Source organism: Vanessa atalanta, chromosome 18 (genome assembly GCF_905147765.1).
Source record: "Vanessa atalanta chromosome 18, ilVanAtal1.2, whole genome shotgun sequence".
NCBI classification, from domain to species: Eukaryota; Metazoa; Arthropoda; class Insecta; order Lepidoptera; family Nymphalidae; genus Vanessa; species Vanessa atalanta.
Genome location: NC_061888.1, coordinates 2,791,402 through 2,810,213, shown reverse-complemented (window position 1 = coordinate 2,810,213; position 18,812 = coordinate 2,791,402). Strand labels below are relative to the sequence as shown.

At 35.3% G+C, this 18,812-nt stretch overlaps 1 protein-coding gene across 1 annotated transcript in view; it reads left to right on the top strand.

Moving 5' to 3' along the window:
• Positions 1-18,434, top strand: part of LOC125071109 (dynein regulatory complex subunit 7) — a 150,633-nt gene extending 132,199 nt beyond the window's left edge. Inside the window, exons 3-14 of the mRNA XM_047681199.1 lie at positions 10,041-10,235; positions 10,725-10,886; positions 11,647-11,832; positions 12,053-12,263; positions 12,816-12,963; positions 13,400-13,509; positions 14,004-14,151; positions 14,700-14,976; positions 16,340-16,561; positions 17,183-17,389; positions 17,915-18,006; positions 18,259-18,434. Of these exons, the coding sequence (XP_047537155.1) occupies positions 10,041-10,235; positions 10,725-10,886; positions 11,647-11,832; positions 12,053-12,263; positions 12,816-12,963; positions 13,400-13,509; positions 14,004-14,151; positions 14,700-14,976; positions 16,340-16,561; positions 17,183-17,389; positions 17,915-18,006; positions 18,259-18,415 (2,115 nt within the window). The 3' untranslated portion in view covers positions 18,416-18,434. The remainder of the gene's footprint in view (positions 1-10,040; positions 10,236-10,724; positions 10,887-11,646; positions 11,833-12,052; positions 12,264-12,815; positions 12,964-13,399; positions 13,510-14,003; positions 14,152-14,699; positions 14,977-16,339; positions 16,562-17,182; positions 17,390-17,914; positions 18,007-18,258) is intronic.
• Positions 18,435-18,812: the final 378 nt, after the last annotated feature.

Sequence of the window (18,812 nt, the reverse complement as noted above, 5' to 3'; positions counted from 1 at the left end):
AGCGCTTGAATAATTTACTGCATTTTGATTGTTTGCGCTGATCGCACATTTACATAATTGCCCATTAGCAAGTTTTTGTTTACAGTCGACTTGGATTTGTTTACAGCGATGATACAATTCGAAGTTCATGATCATTAGTACTTTTGGTTTTTTTTTCATTCTTATAAAAAATAGAAGAAAGTAGTTTCTTTGTTTTTGGTTATTATATTATACAAATGGATAACAAATGTAAACTAAAGAAAAAGATATGCTATGTTTTCTTAAGATGTTAGTTACTTGTTTTATATCTCTACATGACAAGGAGACTCTATCTAGGGAACTCATCAATAAAGGTCCACACGAAATTCCAGCTCGAATATCTTCGACGGCCCCTGTTTGTACGTATACACGCAAAATCCCTCTAAAGGTACGCCGCGGTCTCTAGACATGTGCGGGACATAAATTTGGCGAGCGTTACGTAGGTACAGGCCGGCCGCTATGTGCCGCAATACATAAGGAGCTATGTACGAAGCAACACGGGCGTCACTTATCCGCGCGGAGGATGCGGTGGCCGTCCGATCGCCCCCCGGCAACCCCCTGTGGGAGCCCCCTCACCCCCCTCGCGATTCATTAAGTCGGGCGCGGCCGACGCGGCGGACGCGTCGCGGAGTCTCCGTGAATTCAAATTAGAGGCGGCTCGGACGTCGTACACTAGAGCTTGATCAAAGAAGAATTTATATCGACTATCTAATATTAAATATGAAGAAAGTTTATAAGCTTAGAAACTTTGAACAATTATTTTTTTAAAACATTTGTATAGTAGATCTGTAATAAATTTCAATTTTTACTATATATTTTACTTTATTTTTTGTTTTCATATATTACAACGTAACATTAAAATAATGTAATTATCACAACACATCTCAAATAATATAAATTGAAATGTTATAGAAAACGAACAATGTAACTGTCGACTATCGATGTCAGCACTGTCACATCCCTCTTGCCCCTTTGTCTCGGCAAGACAGACGCGCTCGTAGCGGGTGGCAGCGGGAGAGGCGAGGGGCGCACGTGCCGGACGGAAGTCGCGCAGGGCTCAAGCCGCACCGCGCTAAATGATTCAAAACTCGCCCGGACCTGCAAGATTTATGCCCCTACCCGATCCCGCCTAGATTAAAGATGTCGCGCCTTTATTGAAATACGCTAAAATATTCCCGAAGGCGCTCAACCGACTGCCGGCGCCTAGCTATTCATTCACATTCAACTCTCGTACTCATTTCATTCATTCTTTATTGTTTGTTTTTCCGTCTGTTTATTATGAAATGGCGCACGGTTTATCACAAACGTTTTGGTTCGTACCAAATAATTAAAGGAGCAATAAAAATTATGAGCTTCCATTATTGCACAAGTCATTTGTTTGCTCTTAATATAAATTTATATAGGAACTGATTTTTATCTTTCTTATATGATAATAAACATGAATGAATCTAAGTTTTAATATATGATTACCTATTTACACATATTGTATCCGACTTGTACATAATGACTAATATATAAGTATATATATTTTAAAGTAAATTAAAAGTTGTCAGCCCTTCGCTCGGCGACTTGAAAGTTTCGTTTCAAATAGTTGATACGGAGGCCAATATGCAAATGTGAACTTTCCCTCTTTCGCGTCGCAGTCGGGAGGACAGGAGCGCTGCACTTGGCCGATTTACGACCCTCCCGAGCTTTTCTATTGAAATTCACGAGTAATTTCTGTACGCTGCGCGCCGCTTCAGTTTACTATACTTTTCTTAACCATTGAAATTACAATATACGTTTCCTTTATTACACTTTAATAGGTAGGTATATCAGTATTATAAGTAGCAACATATATGTTAATATAGTCGCTGAAAAAATTATATGTCTATTATAACGTATAATTTTTTTAAAGATTACTTATATATCATCTCGATCTCAAAACAAAAGGTCCATTAGTAAATGAGATGATAGTGTTAGAAAATAAACGTATAAAATAAACCATAAATTTACCTAGATATAAAAATATATACAAATAATGATTAATTGTTGTTCATTCTGTACAGTATACTTAGTGCTAAAGAGCGAGTTCTTGGCTTTAATTTAGACGAAACCAAGCGAAAAGTCGTGCAAATAGTTTTTATATTATAAATAATTATTTATTTCGATCAAATAAATTATAGTAGCAAATGGCTCCTCTGTAAAGGGATGCGTTTTGAATATTATTCCATATTTTTCTGTGGAATAGCACATTGAGTCTGAGATAATATTATGACGAAATAAAAAAATGTTTCAATCATAAATTTATGGCAGTTTAGTCAATAATGAGGTCACTGTACCAGTCTGGCCTCGTGTCTCGTATGTAATAAATACTTAGTATATATGTATTTTTCATTGTGTTCGCTATGTTTTTGTTTATGTACCTACAATGCCTGTTATAAGTTTTATCGTGATAGCAAAATCAATGTGAACCTTAAAATTAATCGCGTATGAGATGAAAATAAGAATATTTCAATTAATTACCAACATATACATATAAGATATGTCAGTGAATTTATGAATTGTTTTCGCATAACGTAATTGCTGATACGTAAAGGTCTAGTCGTGTAGACATCACAATGGAGAAGACTTTGCAATTTGTCTTAGTTCATATCAGCTATTCGGTTTCAACTTCCAAGAGATGCTACGCTCGAGTAATTAACGTGATTGGAGCTGTCTCGTATGTACTCGAACAGATCTAGCCCTCGGCTAAGATTCGATGCGCAATGGACTCGGAATAGGCCGTGCTAAATACGGAGCTGGGTCGGATATCAAAGCAATCTGCCGGGCGGGTCTGAGGCGCAATTCGGGGCTCCTTGCGCATATTGCATGCACGTACCAATGAAGTTTGCTTTGTAGGCGGTAATCTGCGGGGGTGTATCGGTCCCGGGTGGTGGGTGGCGGGTTATGTACACACGAGCCCGAGGCGTCGAGGTAGGCAAATGGCCGGCGAGGCGGGCGCGTAGGCCGAGATCTCGAGCGATATCGATCCGCGGCCGGCCCGACGCCCGCGGCCGTCCGTCGCCACGGACACGACTCGCGGCGGGAGGGTGGCGCCGCGTGACAAAAACACTCCTTTGTTTGACGACGCAACGACGTGCGACGTTAACCCGCTGGCAGAATGGAGACGTTATAAAAACTGGCTCTATAGAGCCACCTGCGCCAAATTACTTTCATTCCACCTATATATTGTTATATATACAAACAGTATTTGTAAAAAATAATATGAGTCATAGTTATTCTTCAAAGAATATATTATTATTTTACATTTAAATAGGGATATATTTTGTCATCGATGTCGATAAAAAAATAAACAGTTAAAAGAGTGCATCACTAATTCGCGTCGCGACCGCGCGGCGGCGGGTGGTGCAAATCACTCGCGCGGACTGCCGTTCTTTAAGAGGACTCCCTCTTGGGTTGCAAGCATCAGATTTTTTATTTTTTACTGTTTTTTGTCGATAGCATAATTGTGCATTTTGGACTAAAAACTTTTACATGCAAATGGACGTCTGTCGAACAAGCTTTTTGGAAGTATGGGGAAAGTAGCGCTAACTTTACGTTTATATCGTATAATAAGTTAAGGTATAAGAATCATTCAAAAGTGTTTGTGAATGCCCGTTTGAAATGTATTTGTATTTTATAATATCACTGATTCGTTATAAAATATGCTATACAACATTTAAGGAAATATTTTCAATACTAATATTTATATATATGTAATTGAAATAATATATGTTGACATTTTTGATGATTATTGTCGCCTCGCTTTAAATTATAGACGAAACACGGATTCGCATGAGTGGCATCTGAATATCGCCAACGGCATTACAACCTCCGACTCCATCAGTAGTGAATCGATACTTCTAGCTAGTCTTGGCCATCGATAACGATATGCGAGTGCCGCACATCCCTAAAGCGGCGAGCGTCTTGTTCGAAATTCGAATAACGCTTGGTCAAGCGCAACTCAAAGCGTGGAACGTGGCACGGTCTAATTTGTGCTTGCAATGCCGTGCCCGTATTCTGAGGCTCTGAGCTCGCTTGCAACAGAATATTATATACGCTATGTGCTGCCGTGCTATATGTACTTCTATGTATTCAGTTACCTTTTGTTTGGTATTATATAAGCGAGGTTTTGAGAATATAGTTATAAAACAATTCAAGTTTAACTTAAAAAAACTTAACTACGTGTTATATTGTCACAGATAAGATAACCAATCTTAGCTAATGAATTAATTATTAATTACTTTACATATTTTCTCTTTGGATTTGTTTTAGTTTTTAATACTGGTAATTATGAAATGAAGAATTGAAAGCTCGATGGCAGCTGTAGACGGCTCCTTTTTGTATTAAGCGACATGCGATTCGAATCCAAACGTCACAAGTTCGATACGAACCTGACATACAACATAATATATAAGTAAAATTTGTATGTTAAGATGCAAAATTACAAGAATTATGTTTGAAAGTAATCATGTAGTTTTATTTGTATATAATAAATTTACTTAATTTTTGTAAAGACAAAATTATGTTCATTTAATTTGTCCTATTTAATAAGCCAAATTGGTCTATATGTGCGTGGTTCTTGTGTAGTTTTATTCGTGCCTTTTTTTTAATTAATAAAGTCGTATCAGATGAAGACGACGGTGCTTTAATATCGGATCGGAAGCGAACTCAAAAATTAAGATTTGTTTGGACTTAAAAAAATAGTTACTAATATAGAAATTGATATGAGTATGTGATTGGCATATAAAAGCTATATGTATGTTATATATGAGTCATAATTCTTTTGTTTGGTCTCGCCTTTTGTTCAGAGCCAGAAATGAATTGTGAAAACAAATTAACTACATCAAAGAATTCCTTCAATATTGAAATAGATGATCTGATTCTATATTATATACATAACCTAACTTTTTTTATTATTTGGTAAGCAAACATTATAATGGCATAACGATATTCAGTCTAATATGATAAACGTAAAAAAAAATCTTTGTCTTTGGGGATTTTTCAAATCTTTAAAATTAATTATTAGTTTAAGGTTTCGTAGGATATATTATTATTTATATATCTCATATGGACATTCTAGTATAACAACTATTGATAAATGATTCATAATATAATTATGTATTTGTTCATTTATAACGTGGTTTCATTTAGATAAGAAGCGAAATAATTATCAATTGATAACTTGTGAGATGTAATTTAAATAATTCTGAGCTTATTGCTGTACCAATTAATATATCAAATTGTGTCAATATATAAAAAAAAACCACGAATAAATAAAATAAATTTCTCTTTAAAAAATTATATTGGTAATAAAAAATATAACGTTAGTTTAAATTTTCAAAAAAGCTTGTAAGAACGTTCTTGATATGCGTAATTCAAGCAAAACTGATTTATTTTTTAAGAGTATATAAATAAATAGAGATGCATAAAAATGAAACAATGGTCTTTATAAGCTTAGCATTTAAAGAACCATGAAAGCAAGCACCGCCACAGTTCGATCGTTTATCTCAGAGGGTAAATAACAGGATCGCTCCTCGTTGGTTCAGTGGCTTTGGCTGCAGACCTCGAGGTGTTGACTTCAACACGGAGCCTCTAAAGTAGTTAATGTATATTAATAATTCATATAATAATACAAAAGCGAAAGACTCGTGATTGAATTAAAAAGAGCAATTCTACTTTATGTCAAATATCAAAGTTAAATGAAAAAAAAAAAGATATTTTGGTTTTTATGAATTAAATAACACTGAATAAGATTGCCAGTTGCAATATATATACTGAAACAAATTTATTAAAAAAAAAAACACTCAATTAGTGATTTTATCGCAAGCTACAATGTTTCACGTTTCTCTGATAGAAAATTTCTTTAGACTATTTTGAAGTTTTTTTTCACGTCGATCGTAGTTTAAGTTGAAGTAACAAGAGTATGAGAATAAAAAAGGTTACGAAAAAGACGAAAAAAAAAATTTGTGCGTCGCATAGAAAAAGTAGCACACGGACTCTGATTAAACTTTAATTATTGTGATTAATTACATAATTTGTATATATAGGTACTCACATAGACAATACATATTTTTTTTATGTCATTGGTTGGCGGACGAGCATATGGGCCACCTGATGGTAAGTGGTCACCACCGCCCATAGACAAAGGCGCTGTAAGAAATATTAACCATTCCTTCCATCACCTTTGCGCCATCAACCTCGGGAACTAAGATGTTATGTCCGTTTTGCCTGTGATTACACTGGCTCACTCACCCTTCTAACCGGAACACAGCAATACAGAGTACTGTTATTTGGCGGTAGAATATCTGGTGAGTGGGTGGTACCTACCCAGACGGGCTTGCACAAAGCCCTACCACCAAGTAATACCAATAGCACTCTCTACCAACCTCAAAATATACACGAAACGTTCATGTAAGTCTGAAAATGAAAAAAAAAAACATTTAATTTTAATAAAAAAATTACACAATTTAAAAATACATGAAACATATATAAATACATATAAATACTATTAATTAGAGTCTTCATTATATATAAGATGTAAGTCATACTGTACTTATTCTAACATATAGACTTCTGCATCGCATAAAAGAAGCTAACTTTATTCCTTTGGCTCCAATAGTACAACAGGGCTAAGGTAGCGTTAATTTAATTCTTATATTTATAGTACATAAGAATTATTTTTCGATACATTTAATTTATCTTATATCATCAGTGGAAAGTAAGAAAAGCTTAAGCGCCAAAATGTTGCTCATGGGAAATGAGATTTAAAGCGTTCACTGTAAACCCCAGTTCCCAAAAATACAAAGTTGGCGCATTGGGTTTTATTTCCTTCTACTGACGATATCATTCTTAACCGAAAAGTGTTCAAAACCGAGAACCACCGAGTTGCCATATCTGTAAATTAGGGTACATAATTATCATTCGTGATGGTCAAGGACATAATCGTGAGGTATCCTTCACATGTCGAATGAAATTTTGCCACGTGTGTATCCGTCAACCGAGTTCAGCGTGATAAGATAAGCTTAAATTCTTCTCCTAAAGGGGAAATTGCGTGCATTATTTAATGTGTTATTGGTGTGTCTCAGTGTGTTTTACTGTTTTGATCTAATCTTGCCATTCGATAGCCTTTTTCACCAAATGTATAGGATGTCGTTACGAACAAACGTTGTATATATATATTATCCATACTAATATTATAAATGTTACATCTTACATAAAGTGACTCTGTTACATCATCAAACCGATCTTCTGAACCGATATAGATGAAATTCGGTATTGAGAGAGTTTGTGTACCGGGGAAAGATATGGGCAACCTCTTTTAACTACTCCCTCTAGGGAGTAAAATTGTCTATGGGCGGTGGTGACCACTTACCATCAGGTGGCCCATATGCTCGTCCGCCAACCAATGCCATAAAAAAAAAAATACACTAAATGCAATATCATATGCAATTGATTTGTATTTATTTACCAAGACGCTTTAAATTAAATAAATATATGTATTAAAGAACGCTAATAACGTGCGTACATTTTCTTGAAAGGTCAAAAATTAAGAGTAATATATAAGTACTGAAGCATAATTATACCGGAAACAAAATCAACAAAAAACAATTTAAAACTAAGTGACCAGAATATATAACGCAAAATACATACATACTGCTTACAAACTGTAAATAACAATTCCCACTTTTTTTTCGAAAGACAAACAATAAAATAAAACACCAAACACCACTTAAACTTTCGATAGTCAGCATATCGTACTTGGACAACAAGAAAAAAAAACTCGCGACACGAGAGGGTGGGGGAATAACCGTAAAAAAATATAAAACGGACGGTGAAAGTGTTGAAAAGTTTTCAGCGAAAAGTGAAAGCAGTAAGTCGCAAAAGTTTGCGGCAACCGACTCTGTTTTCTCACAACTTTGGATTCAATTTGTAGGCTAAGGGTGGCACCCCCCACCCCGCCCTTCTGTTACAATGAACCGTTTATGATTCAGAAAACAATCCTTGTTGTTTGTTCTGTCCGTTTTCGAATTTAAACGTTCGAAATGATATTTCATGCATAATAATATGTAGCTTTACTTCGGAATTCCTTGTACAAAGTTCCTTTGCGTTTCCGTTCCAAATACGAATATTTATTATTTTTATAAAAAGAATAAAACGATTCTTTTTTAAATATGCAATTAAAACTAATGATTGTATTTTTTTTAAAACTAAAGTAACTCCTAAGTCATATGGTTTTCGTCTATGAAATTAGAACTTTAAAACTATTTACGGTACTGGTTGCGCCATCTATTAGAGACTAGCGGTATTAAAGGCTGAATGTTGAGTTTTTAAATTTTCTTAGTATTTGCTGTTTAATTTAAAAAATATTGATGCATTACTATATATGATATTTAAAAAAAAAGATGTATGAAATAATCAAATCTAAAAAAAAAAACAATTCTCTTAAAAACATATTGTATAAAATTTAACATATAATATATTAGATTAAAATAAATAGAACTCCCGTTAATTATTTTCTACGATGTTATTGTTGTTTCTGTTTTATATTCGTTGGTCTAGTGGCTAGATATTAGGACACACCCCGTTTTTTCTGTTAAAAAAAAACAGTAATAATCCGGAGTCTGTAAGTTGGAAATGTTTAACCTCCCGTGCTCCGGAAATCACGTAAAACCATTGTTTCGGCGCCTGAAACCTTTCCGTTTGTGTCGGATTTCGTGTCCCATAGGACGTTCTCAGAGTGAGCGAATAGAGAGTGAACCTGTGTTGGCACACACAATTGTGCATTATAATATGTCCTGCATAGTTGACTGACCTCCTCCATGATGCCGCCGAAATCGGTCAAGACTACATTTGCTTTCCGTACATACAGATATTATTTAGTAACATGTTATCATCCCAGTTTTGGGTAAAAGTGTCTTCTTCTTCTAAGAGGAAGGTTTGTGAGATATTCTACGGAGCTACCTGACTATGGTTTTTTATTAGTGGAGACTTTGACTTCACTTCTAAACATTACTTAACTGGTGTTTAATTAAGCTCTGACCCTTTTCAGTCATCAATGATTTAACATTTCGAAGAAGACACAGCATATTTTAAATAATCACATGTTTATATGTAAATGTCACTAGAAGCTTTTTGCGGAAGTTACAAATGTATCTGTATTAAGCAACAGAGCAAGTATCTTGAGTAGTAAATATATCCACTCATTAAGCATAAACCCAGGCAGGTACCACTGAATTTTCATGTGCTTAATTTGTGTTTATAATTCATCTCGTGCTCGGCGGTGAAGGAAAACATAGTGAGGAAGCCTGCATGTGTCTAATTTCAACGAAATTCTGCCACATGTTTATTCCGCCAACCCGCATTGGAGCAGCGTGGTGGAATATGGTCCAAACCTTCTCCTCAAAGGGAGAGGAGGCCTTTAGCCCAGCAGGGGGAAAATTTACAGGCTGCTAATGTATGTAATATATTAAGCATAAAGTATTTTTTATCTATACTGTTGACAGATCTACCAGACCATCCACTGATAAAGTCTACAGACTATTATAAATAGCCCACTTTTTGGGAAAAACTAAGATTATATAAAACTAGTTTACGCAAATGGATTCGTTCGCTTTTTTGGGGTCATCATGGTCCTTGGGGTTCAAACTTGCTTCATACTATATTTCAACTAATTCGATTCAGTTGTTTAGCCGTAAACGCGGAACAGACAGAGTTACTTTCGCATTTATAATATTAGTATAGATAAAGTTACGATCCATGAGACGCAAGCAACATTAAAATGAAGCAACAAAAGTAAGTCAATACATTTGATAATTAAAGCGACGATATTTTTGACGTAGTAACAAAAAGTCACATCGTTTCGTACTTCTGGGAATTTCCATTCGCTTTTGTTTTGGATTCGCGTTTGTTGCTACACTTTAGGGTTCCAAGCGCTCAATCTGCTTTACGTTTCATAATCTGAGAATTAATATGAACCTTAATATTTTATCTTTCATCAGCCGGAACGCATAATATCAGCGTACACAGCTATCGTGAGGCGCAGCGGAAATCCTTTCGAGCTCGCCCACGTTCTGGTCTCCTGGTTGATCGGAGCCGGTTACGATGCTTACGTCGTGGTCGGTTGTGCTAAACGAGACGTCTGCATGGCGATACGTTATAGAACCGTTTGCCCGGAAATACCTGATGAATCCGAGGTAATGTATGATTTCAAACGTAAAGACATTGGTGCCGCTATTCATAGGATAGAATGTTCTTAATAGAACATATACTTGGTTTGAACTTGGTCTCACCAAGTAGAACCATGTGACAATTAAATACTATTATAAAATCATTAAATTCAAATTCGTTTATTCAAGGAAGCATTACGGTTACTTACTTATTTACATTACACACTTACTACATCGGTTCTGAAAAGAAAATACTGAGAATAACCGGCGACAGAAATTCAACGGTTGTTTTGTATTTGTTTACAATCACTACATAGTATAAAACAAAGTCGCTACCCGCTGTCTGTCCCTATGTATACTTAGATCTTTAAAACTACTTAGGGATAATCTTCAATAACTATTTTTTGTCCCTTACTTTTTACAAGAAATAATGGCTTATTTACAAAGCTTTTGTAAACAATACAGCATTAATCCTTATCCAATGGAACCGTCTGATTCCACTTCATTTAATAAAAGGTCATCGACGAATCTCCACCGTCAGAGGAGGAACCTCGTTACCGTCTCGTTCCGTTGCCGGATCTGACATCGAAGTATTGCAAGGACATGGATCGAAAGGAAGCCGAGAAGCAGCAGGCGGAATTGAATAAAATAGAGAGTGAGAGGTTGAAGAAAATTGCGGTAAAGTGTAACTATAGTACAGTCGAGTAGATTTGATTTATGTTTCTGTATGAAGTTAGAAGAAATAGGAACGTCGTGCAAGTGAAACGACGCGGCTCGCTCGCCATTTATAAAGCTTTTAGTTAATATTCCATAATCATTTTAATAAGTCGAACGATAAGGCGAAAAATATTCCAATAAAAAAAAAACAGTATTTACTTGTCCTGTCTTTTTCCGTTACGGAAAAGTTTGCTTTCATAAGACGTTTTCCTTCACAATTGAGCGCGAGATGAATTATAAACACAGATTAAGCACATTTCAATCCTAAAATTAGTAATTCGTGGATTACCGTGACATTGGTAATTGGTGGATTACCGTGACCTTTGATAAAGATCCATGTACTCTATTAACTCGATCAGCCCTTGCTGGCCATACATATATGTACGTATATATATGTATATACGGTGTATGTTTCGTTTTTGTGCATTTATATGATGATGTCTTCCTACCTGATTTCGGCTACAACGGCTATTCAAGGAAGATTAGCCGCTTTAAAATTGTGTGCGCAAATCAAGTGCCTTTTCAGGTGCAAAAAACACCTGAATATCTACATCTTGTCAATTATCCAAAAACGCCGTATAAATCTATCCTATGATAGTAAGTGGTCCTATTTGCCGCTGGATATCGCAATTCTGTAATTTGCCAATACTTGTAGATAAAATTAAACTAGGATTAAAGAACAATCTAGATCGGAAATTTTAAAATAAATGACATAATCTAGGAATTAGAAAAGCCTCCACCAGACGAGATAGATGGATGGCGCACTCATGCCTGGGTACTCGTGCTACCAGGATTCAAGGGAGTCGAAGAGCCTTTCTTTATTGAACCCAGTGAAGGCAATGGGTATCCTATAAGTGCGCCCCAATACCAACAACTCGACAGTATTTATAACAATGAGAATTATTATGTAAGTAATTTTTTTTATCTAATTTTATTTTTATTTTTTAAGGAATATGCAATTTTGGTTTGATTACATTCCAACGTGTATCACTAAGGGTAGTGGAATGAAAAAGTTCTAAAAGAAGAAAAACATTCCTCCATTTCATACTACTCATTCCGTAGACCGATGGACCGTTATGATAAAGAATAAATAAAAAAATCAAAAGAAATTACAATGTTCTTTTTAGGTTAATCTCCAAAGTTGTGCAGAAGGACTCGGTTCGCTAAATTACGATCTAAATGACCTTACATGTTGGGAGCACCTGCTTGCTGGTGAACCGTTTCACCGGCGACAGTTAGTTGGGATCGACTGTGCTGATAAAAAAACGGCCTTCGACACGGAGAAACATCTAGACGTACCTACTAGCTGGATTGAAAAACTCGATATAACGGCTGACGGTATGGTATATTGATTTAAATATGGCATCTTCATACAAAAATAGTTTATAAGTATCATCTATATCAAGTTATATATCTTTATGCGCAATGGTTTACGGGCCACCTAGCAATGTAAAAAGTTGCAAGAGCGATCGTGACCCCTTGAGCTATTGTCGTCCCCACTCCTAACACAAGTGATAAGGTTAAAAGGAGGGGAAAATAGAAATATCAGTAATTCCTTAAATAATTTGAGGCATTGCTACTATTCTTTATAAAAGAATAGAAATTCATAGAGACTTGATATTTGGAAAAGACAGAATTGAGTAATTCCAATTTTGAGGAGAGCTTTTTACTTCACACTTCGTTTATAAGATTTCACCTACCGCCACATTTAAGTCTTCTGCTATATTTCAAATGAAGAGGAGTAAATATTATTGTCATACACATTTTTGGGATAAGAAGAATTCGTCACGCTGAAATCTAATGGACGGATGGCTCTAGTCTACTAGTCTAGATAAAATGGAATCATGCTCAGATTGAAACACATATATATTTGAATTTCTATTATTACAGAATACGAACAAAGATATCCCGGCAGCCACAAAGTTATCCGTTATAAGAAGGTTTTGTCTGAAAAATTCTCACCATACTCCGAGAGAGATGGAGTCATCAAAAGAATAATAATTTACGAAGACTACGCTCTATCCATTCCGCTTCTGACGTAAGCAAATTATTTAAATAGACAAGTCCTTTATTTTTACTGTTCTAACCTGAGCTACTTATAGATCAGCCTCGTTGGTCTAGTGGTTTCTAAAGCTACAGCTCCTGAGGTCTTGGGATCAACCCTGAGTCGAAATTCTCGTCAGCAGCCCGAACGTGGGAAATTAGCGTTAAGAATATCGTTATTGCATAGAAACGGACCTTAACTTGTCATTTCTTGTCAGTTTCAGTTTCTTAATTCTGAATCGGAAGTAACTATTGTCATGTCCGCTGATAAAAAGTGTTTATGATCTTACACGAATAAAACATTTTGATCTTTGATTCGTGCTATTGTAGTCATAGATTTAAATTTAAATGAAATCTTTATTGCGACTACTATAACCCTGCGAGGATATTCTTATAATTGTAAATGCAAAATTCATACATTTTTTTCGCAGATATGAATGGTACAAAAATAGGGTGGACAAGATGCTTACAGTCAAAATTGATCATCTAAAGCGGGAAGTTCGAGAAATATTTGGAATTGGAAGAAAAGATCATCTTTTAAGTGTGTATTAATAATGTAGATTAAATATGAGATAATAGTAGATAATATTACTAGTGATAGCGTTTAAATGAAATTTTCTTCAAAAATTAAGATTTAAAAGTGTTACCAGTATATAATACAAACATTTTGCTGATTGTTTGAATTAACACTAAAAAAGAGCTTATTTTCTTATGTAGAAAGTTTAATGACGTTAAGAAATCTATCTTTTTTCTACGAAAAAGCCTAGTGATAGAAAATCTAAAACGACCAGAGACCTTAAGCAGGGGCAAGATTTTCGCGTGCAGAAGATTAAGGTGTTTCCCAAGACTCAGGATTGCAGAAACTGGTAATAACATTAATGCTGCTGTAATTCTGCATTAGCCCTACCCGGAGTTAGCTACTGAGGACTGAGGGTTAGGCGGCTTTATATCTGACCAGTAGACTAGGCAGCCCATCCTGCGCTGCACATTATGATATCTACCTAAAAAACCTATCACTGTTTCCATTTTTCGCAGAGCATATATACTCAATGGACGCACCAACTACGTCAGTGGAAGGCGAGCGTACACTGGAGTTCAACTACTACGCCCGTCTCGATCATCTCACTAAGCTCGTCTGCACTGCTCTCACCTTTGACGAATACTACACTGATAGGGAAGACAGGTGAAATACTGGGAACTATCGTCAAAACTTTAGTTGAATTTCAATTACATGATAGATATTATTTGATTAGAACTCTCTTCCCTTCCGATATAAAGATTATAATGTGGCATGATTATTTGGGAACTAAGATGTCATGTCCCTTGTGCCTGTAGTTACATTGGCTCACTCACCTTTCAAACTAGAACACACCAATACCAAGTATTGCTACTTGGCGGCAGAATATGATGAGTGGGTGGTACCTACCCAGACGGGTTCCAAAGGGTAGGGTAGGGCTACCACCAAGTAAAGTAAAATAACTCCGACTATTTTATTGATGATGTCTACCAGACCGATTTCGGCTACGGCTGCCTATCTCAAGGGAGACCAGAAAAGAACGCTGCTAATTCATAAGAACTAGTTACTCAAAAAAATAACTTAAATAAGCCAATCAAATAAAATATTAAATTGTTAATTCCATTCAGTTTAATTTAACTAATCAGAAAAGAAAATGAAAAATTGATCTTTATTGATTTTTCATTTGCCTGTAAATTGTCTTGTTTTAATTTAAGGCTCGAGACTCGATTCATAACATACACAGAAGGGAATAAATTTGATCCTAAAAGACAAGTCAAAGATATAATTGAAACGTACAGTCGAAATCCGGACATTCCATCGAAGGATGACATTTGGAAGAAAATATTTCACACTCAAGAGAATACAATAGAAATTCTATATCATTATGACTATAATTTCGTCACTAACAATACGCGCTTTTTTATCAAGCCGAACTTGGCTGAAACTGGAGGAAAAATTTTGTTCTACCCGGATAAGACGTCAGGATACATTGTGAGTTTGTTAACAATTACTACAACATCGCAACGGTCATTACCATTGATTTAAGTCATATTTAATCAATATCCTTTTTTTTGTTTTTATTTATAGTAGGTAGGTGGACTGCCAATCGCTCCACCTGATGGTGACTGATCACGACCTTTAATAGATATTGTGGCTGTGAGAAGTATTAACCATTCCTTGTATTGAGAATTTACATCTAACCTTGAGCACTAAGAGGTTATGACTCTTGTGCCCGTAATTCTTCTGGCTCACTCACCATTCAAGGTGGAACATACCAATACAATGTAGTGTTGTTTATCGGTAGAATATAAAATGAGTGAGCGGTACCTACCCAGTGGGCTTGCACAAAGCCACCAAGTGGTAAAATTAAATGAACTACATTAAAATAGTAAGACATTTTAAATCAAGTAAGTTTAGTGGAAAGATTATAAGTAGTGAAGAATCACGGGTCTGGACATTTCCGATTTGATTGACTATGGAAATCGTCCTTAGCTTTTCGCGCTCTACACTAACCGCAGATTTAATTTAATATGCAAATGCCGCGGTTTTTCGCGTAATTAGAGCACGAACACGAATGGTTTGTTAATGACCTCGCGGCTTTTTTCGTCTGTAATTAGGTCGCATCGTATCTTTTATAGGAATATATTGAAGATTTTCGTACAATGTTTTCAGATATTTTGAAATAGATGAGTAATGCAACTGTTATTACATTGTACACATGCAATTGAAGGCAACAATGACTATTCTTTCAATGAATAAATCTAAAGTCACTTTACCATATCAATTTTTTTGCAAGGTTTCCTTTCTAAATTTTATTTATATTCCCGAAGAATAGAAACAAGCCTTTGTTGCTATATATGTATATACAATTTAGATAATAACATTAATTTACAAAACATGTCTAAGTTAAGAAATGGTTTGCGAATTAATTTTACTATATTTAACTTCATGCTATTTATAAAAAAACTTCTTAAAAGTGATATATCTTTATTGGTTCATACTTATATTGCGCGTAATGTAATTGATGTATGTATTGAATACGACTCAGTAAACACGTAGATTTTACCACAGGACAAGCACCTCACATTAAGTTTACGTAGTTATTTATCATAAAAATGCCTAAAATAGTCTCATAATTGATCTCTTGTTCGGTGGTGAAGAAAAATAATGTGGAAATTCATACGTACGATGAGAGCGTGCCACGCGTATATCCACCACGCCGCACTTTAACAGCGTGTATTTAATAACTCCATTTCTTCTCTTTAAGCAGAATGGAGGCTCTTGCAAGGCAGGACCTTGACGTTTACGGACGGTTATTTTAATACTTTATTAAATTACGGTACCAAATATTCAGGCCGATCCATGTACGAAACCACCTCGTCCCCTGGACGTATACTACGCTCTCTGTGACAACATGGAAAGCGAACACCACTCACGGAAACACATACGGGATCGCGAGTCCGATATCACAGGATACCTCAAGCAACGAGAATGTGAACTTACTGAACCGGTACTCTTCGTCGGTCTTTTTGATACCGAGAGGAATGATGCTGCTAAAAAGGGTTGGCAGGAACAGGTAAGTTTTGGTGATGGAGGTAGGAGATTCTTAATCTTTATTTAACATAAAATATGTTTTATAATGTCAAAATTCTGCAATAAACTTCAAAAACATATCTCAGTGAGCCGGAAATTTGTCAGCGAAAATAAAAATATATAAAATTGTATGTTATCGATAATGCCGGAAAGATTGGGCACATTAATATTTTATATAGAAGTCCAGGCCAGTTTAAAACCTGACCGCCGCGCGTTTAGGGCGCGCCGATGATGGGTAAATCTTGGGCCTTCGGTGACTCACCTCAAAAGGTCTCGAAATATTTTTAGAAGAGAGAGGAGATGTCCAGTACACTGCTTGAACTCGAACGCTTTTTATTTTTCAGATAATAATAAAATATTATAAAAATTTATATAGAAAATCTATGTGCTACGTTTTATTATATATATTACGTTCTATTATAAACTAAACTCAATTTACAGTTAATAATAACAATTAGCGATTGATATAGCAGCAGACAGTGGCTTCTGATGCTGGATTCAGAATCGAGAATCAGTAGCCGCTGTCTGCCTGGGTTAAAATCCTGTTCACAAATAACATATGAAATTAAGACAGTCATTGTTGTAAATTATTTTTTTGTGATAGGAAGCTCAAAAGGCTGAAGTAACCGAACGGGAAAAGGATGCTGAAATAGATCCGCTCGCGCCCTACCTCGCGCGCATGTTCGGGTCGGGCCACGGCGCGGGCGCGCTCACCGTCAAGGAGGCGACCCTCGTCCGCGAGCAATGTCTCAACGATTTCCGAGCGAAGCAGCTGGCCAGGCAGAACCTCGTACAGGAGAGATTTGATAAAGTAACCAAAATATGATCATCTTTATTCGCTGTAATTGACTTATAATTCAGAGTGAACATTTGAAATGTATATTTAAATGAATCGACGAGCCGAGAGAGATGGATCCAAGATATCGTATATTTAAAGTGAATTTGAGAATATTTCATTTTACTGCTTAAATTTAAGACATTTATATTGTAAAATACAAAAAATCCCGATGTATATTTATTAGTATTTGAACTCGTAACCACAAAAAGGATTTTGATCTAAATTCTATTGCATAAGTGTCAATATCTTGAGAAAGTATTTATTTTTTTACAATAGATAACATATTATTCAAATTAGCTTGATAAACTAAAAATTAAGCCACAACACTACTTATGTTCTTCTCTCTTTAATACTTTTTAATGAGTTTTTTTCTTAAAAAGTGTCGGTCATATCATAAAAAAACTACAATTTTATCATTAGACCATATTTAAAGACAACATTATTTAATTAATAAATTTAAAAAAATCAAAGAATCATTTTAACAATTATTTTTTTCAGCTGAACGCGGAATATAAGAATAAAAGATTGTGGTATTTGGCGAACCAATTCATTCTCACGCCTGAGAAGGAAAGTGCCTACTTTGCATTGAGGTAAAATATTTATAATTCTTTTTTTATAACTGTAATGTAACTGACTCCTTACATTATTGTATTTTTTTTGTAAGCATCTAAATCTCAATGCGGGAAATTCGCTTCTTATTGCTTCTTCGATTGGAATTGTCAGTAGATGTTTAAAACCGATAAACCATAATACTTCTAGTAGTAGTCTAGTACACGTAAACAAACAACTTGTTCGTGATATTATTACGATGACTAAAAACAGTTTTCAATTTATATTTTCAGCGCTGAACTAGCTTTCCAAGTGCATACCCTCGAGGTTCGTCTAACGAGACACAGGGACTTATCCAGTCCAAGGTTCAAAGCTCTGGAAGACTACTTGGATAAACATCCACTATTGAAGGAGTTTAATCGCTTGAGACATTATTATCGTATGAAATGACTTTAATGTTTTTTGGATGTTATTTTATATTCATAGTTATGGTTCGGAAATATTATGTAAAATTTTTATAAAGTCGATGTTGTTGTGTTTATTATTCATGTTGAAATTCTATTAATAAAAAATAATTATGTAGTTGTTAGATCTTTGCTTTTTATTACAAAAATATTACGAGATTTATGTACAGAACTTAAATAATTATTGAATATTGAAACTCAAAGATTGGTTTATTTGTTTGATGATATACTAGCTATTATACAATCAGAAATAAATGTACTCAAAGACACCATGACTCGAGTACCAACATTACATAAGCAGAAATGAGACCGATCCACATACACTTACACCGTCTCCGCTTTAGGAAACAAAGTCCCGGCCAGAGTTGATGACTGACGTGACG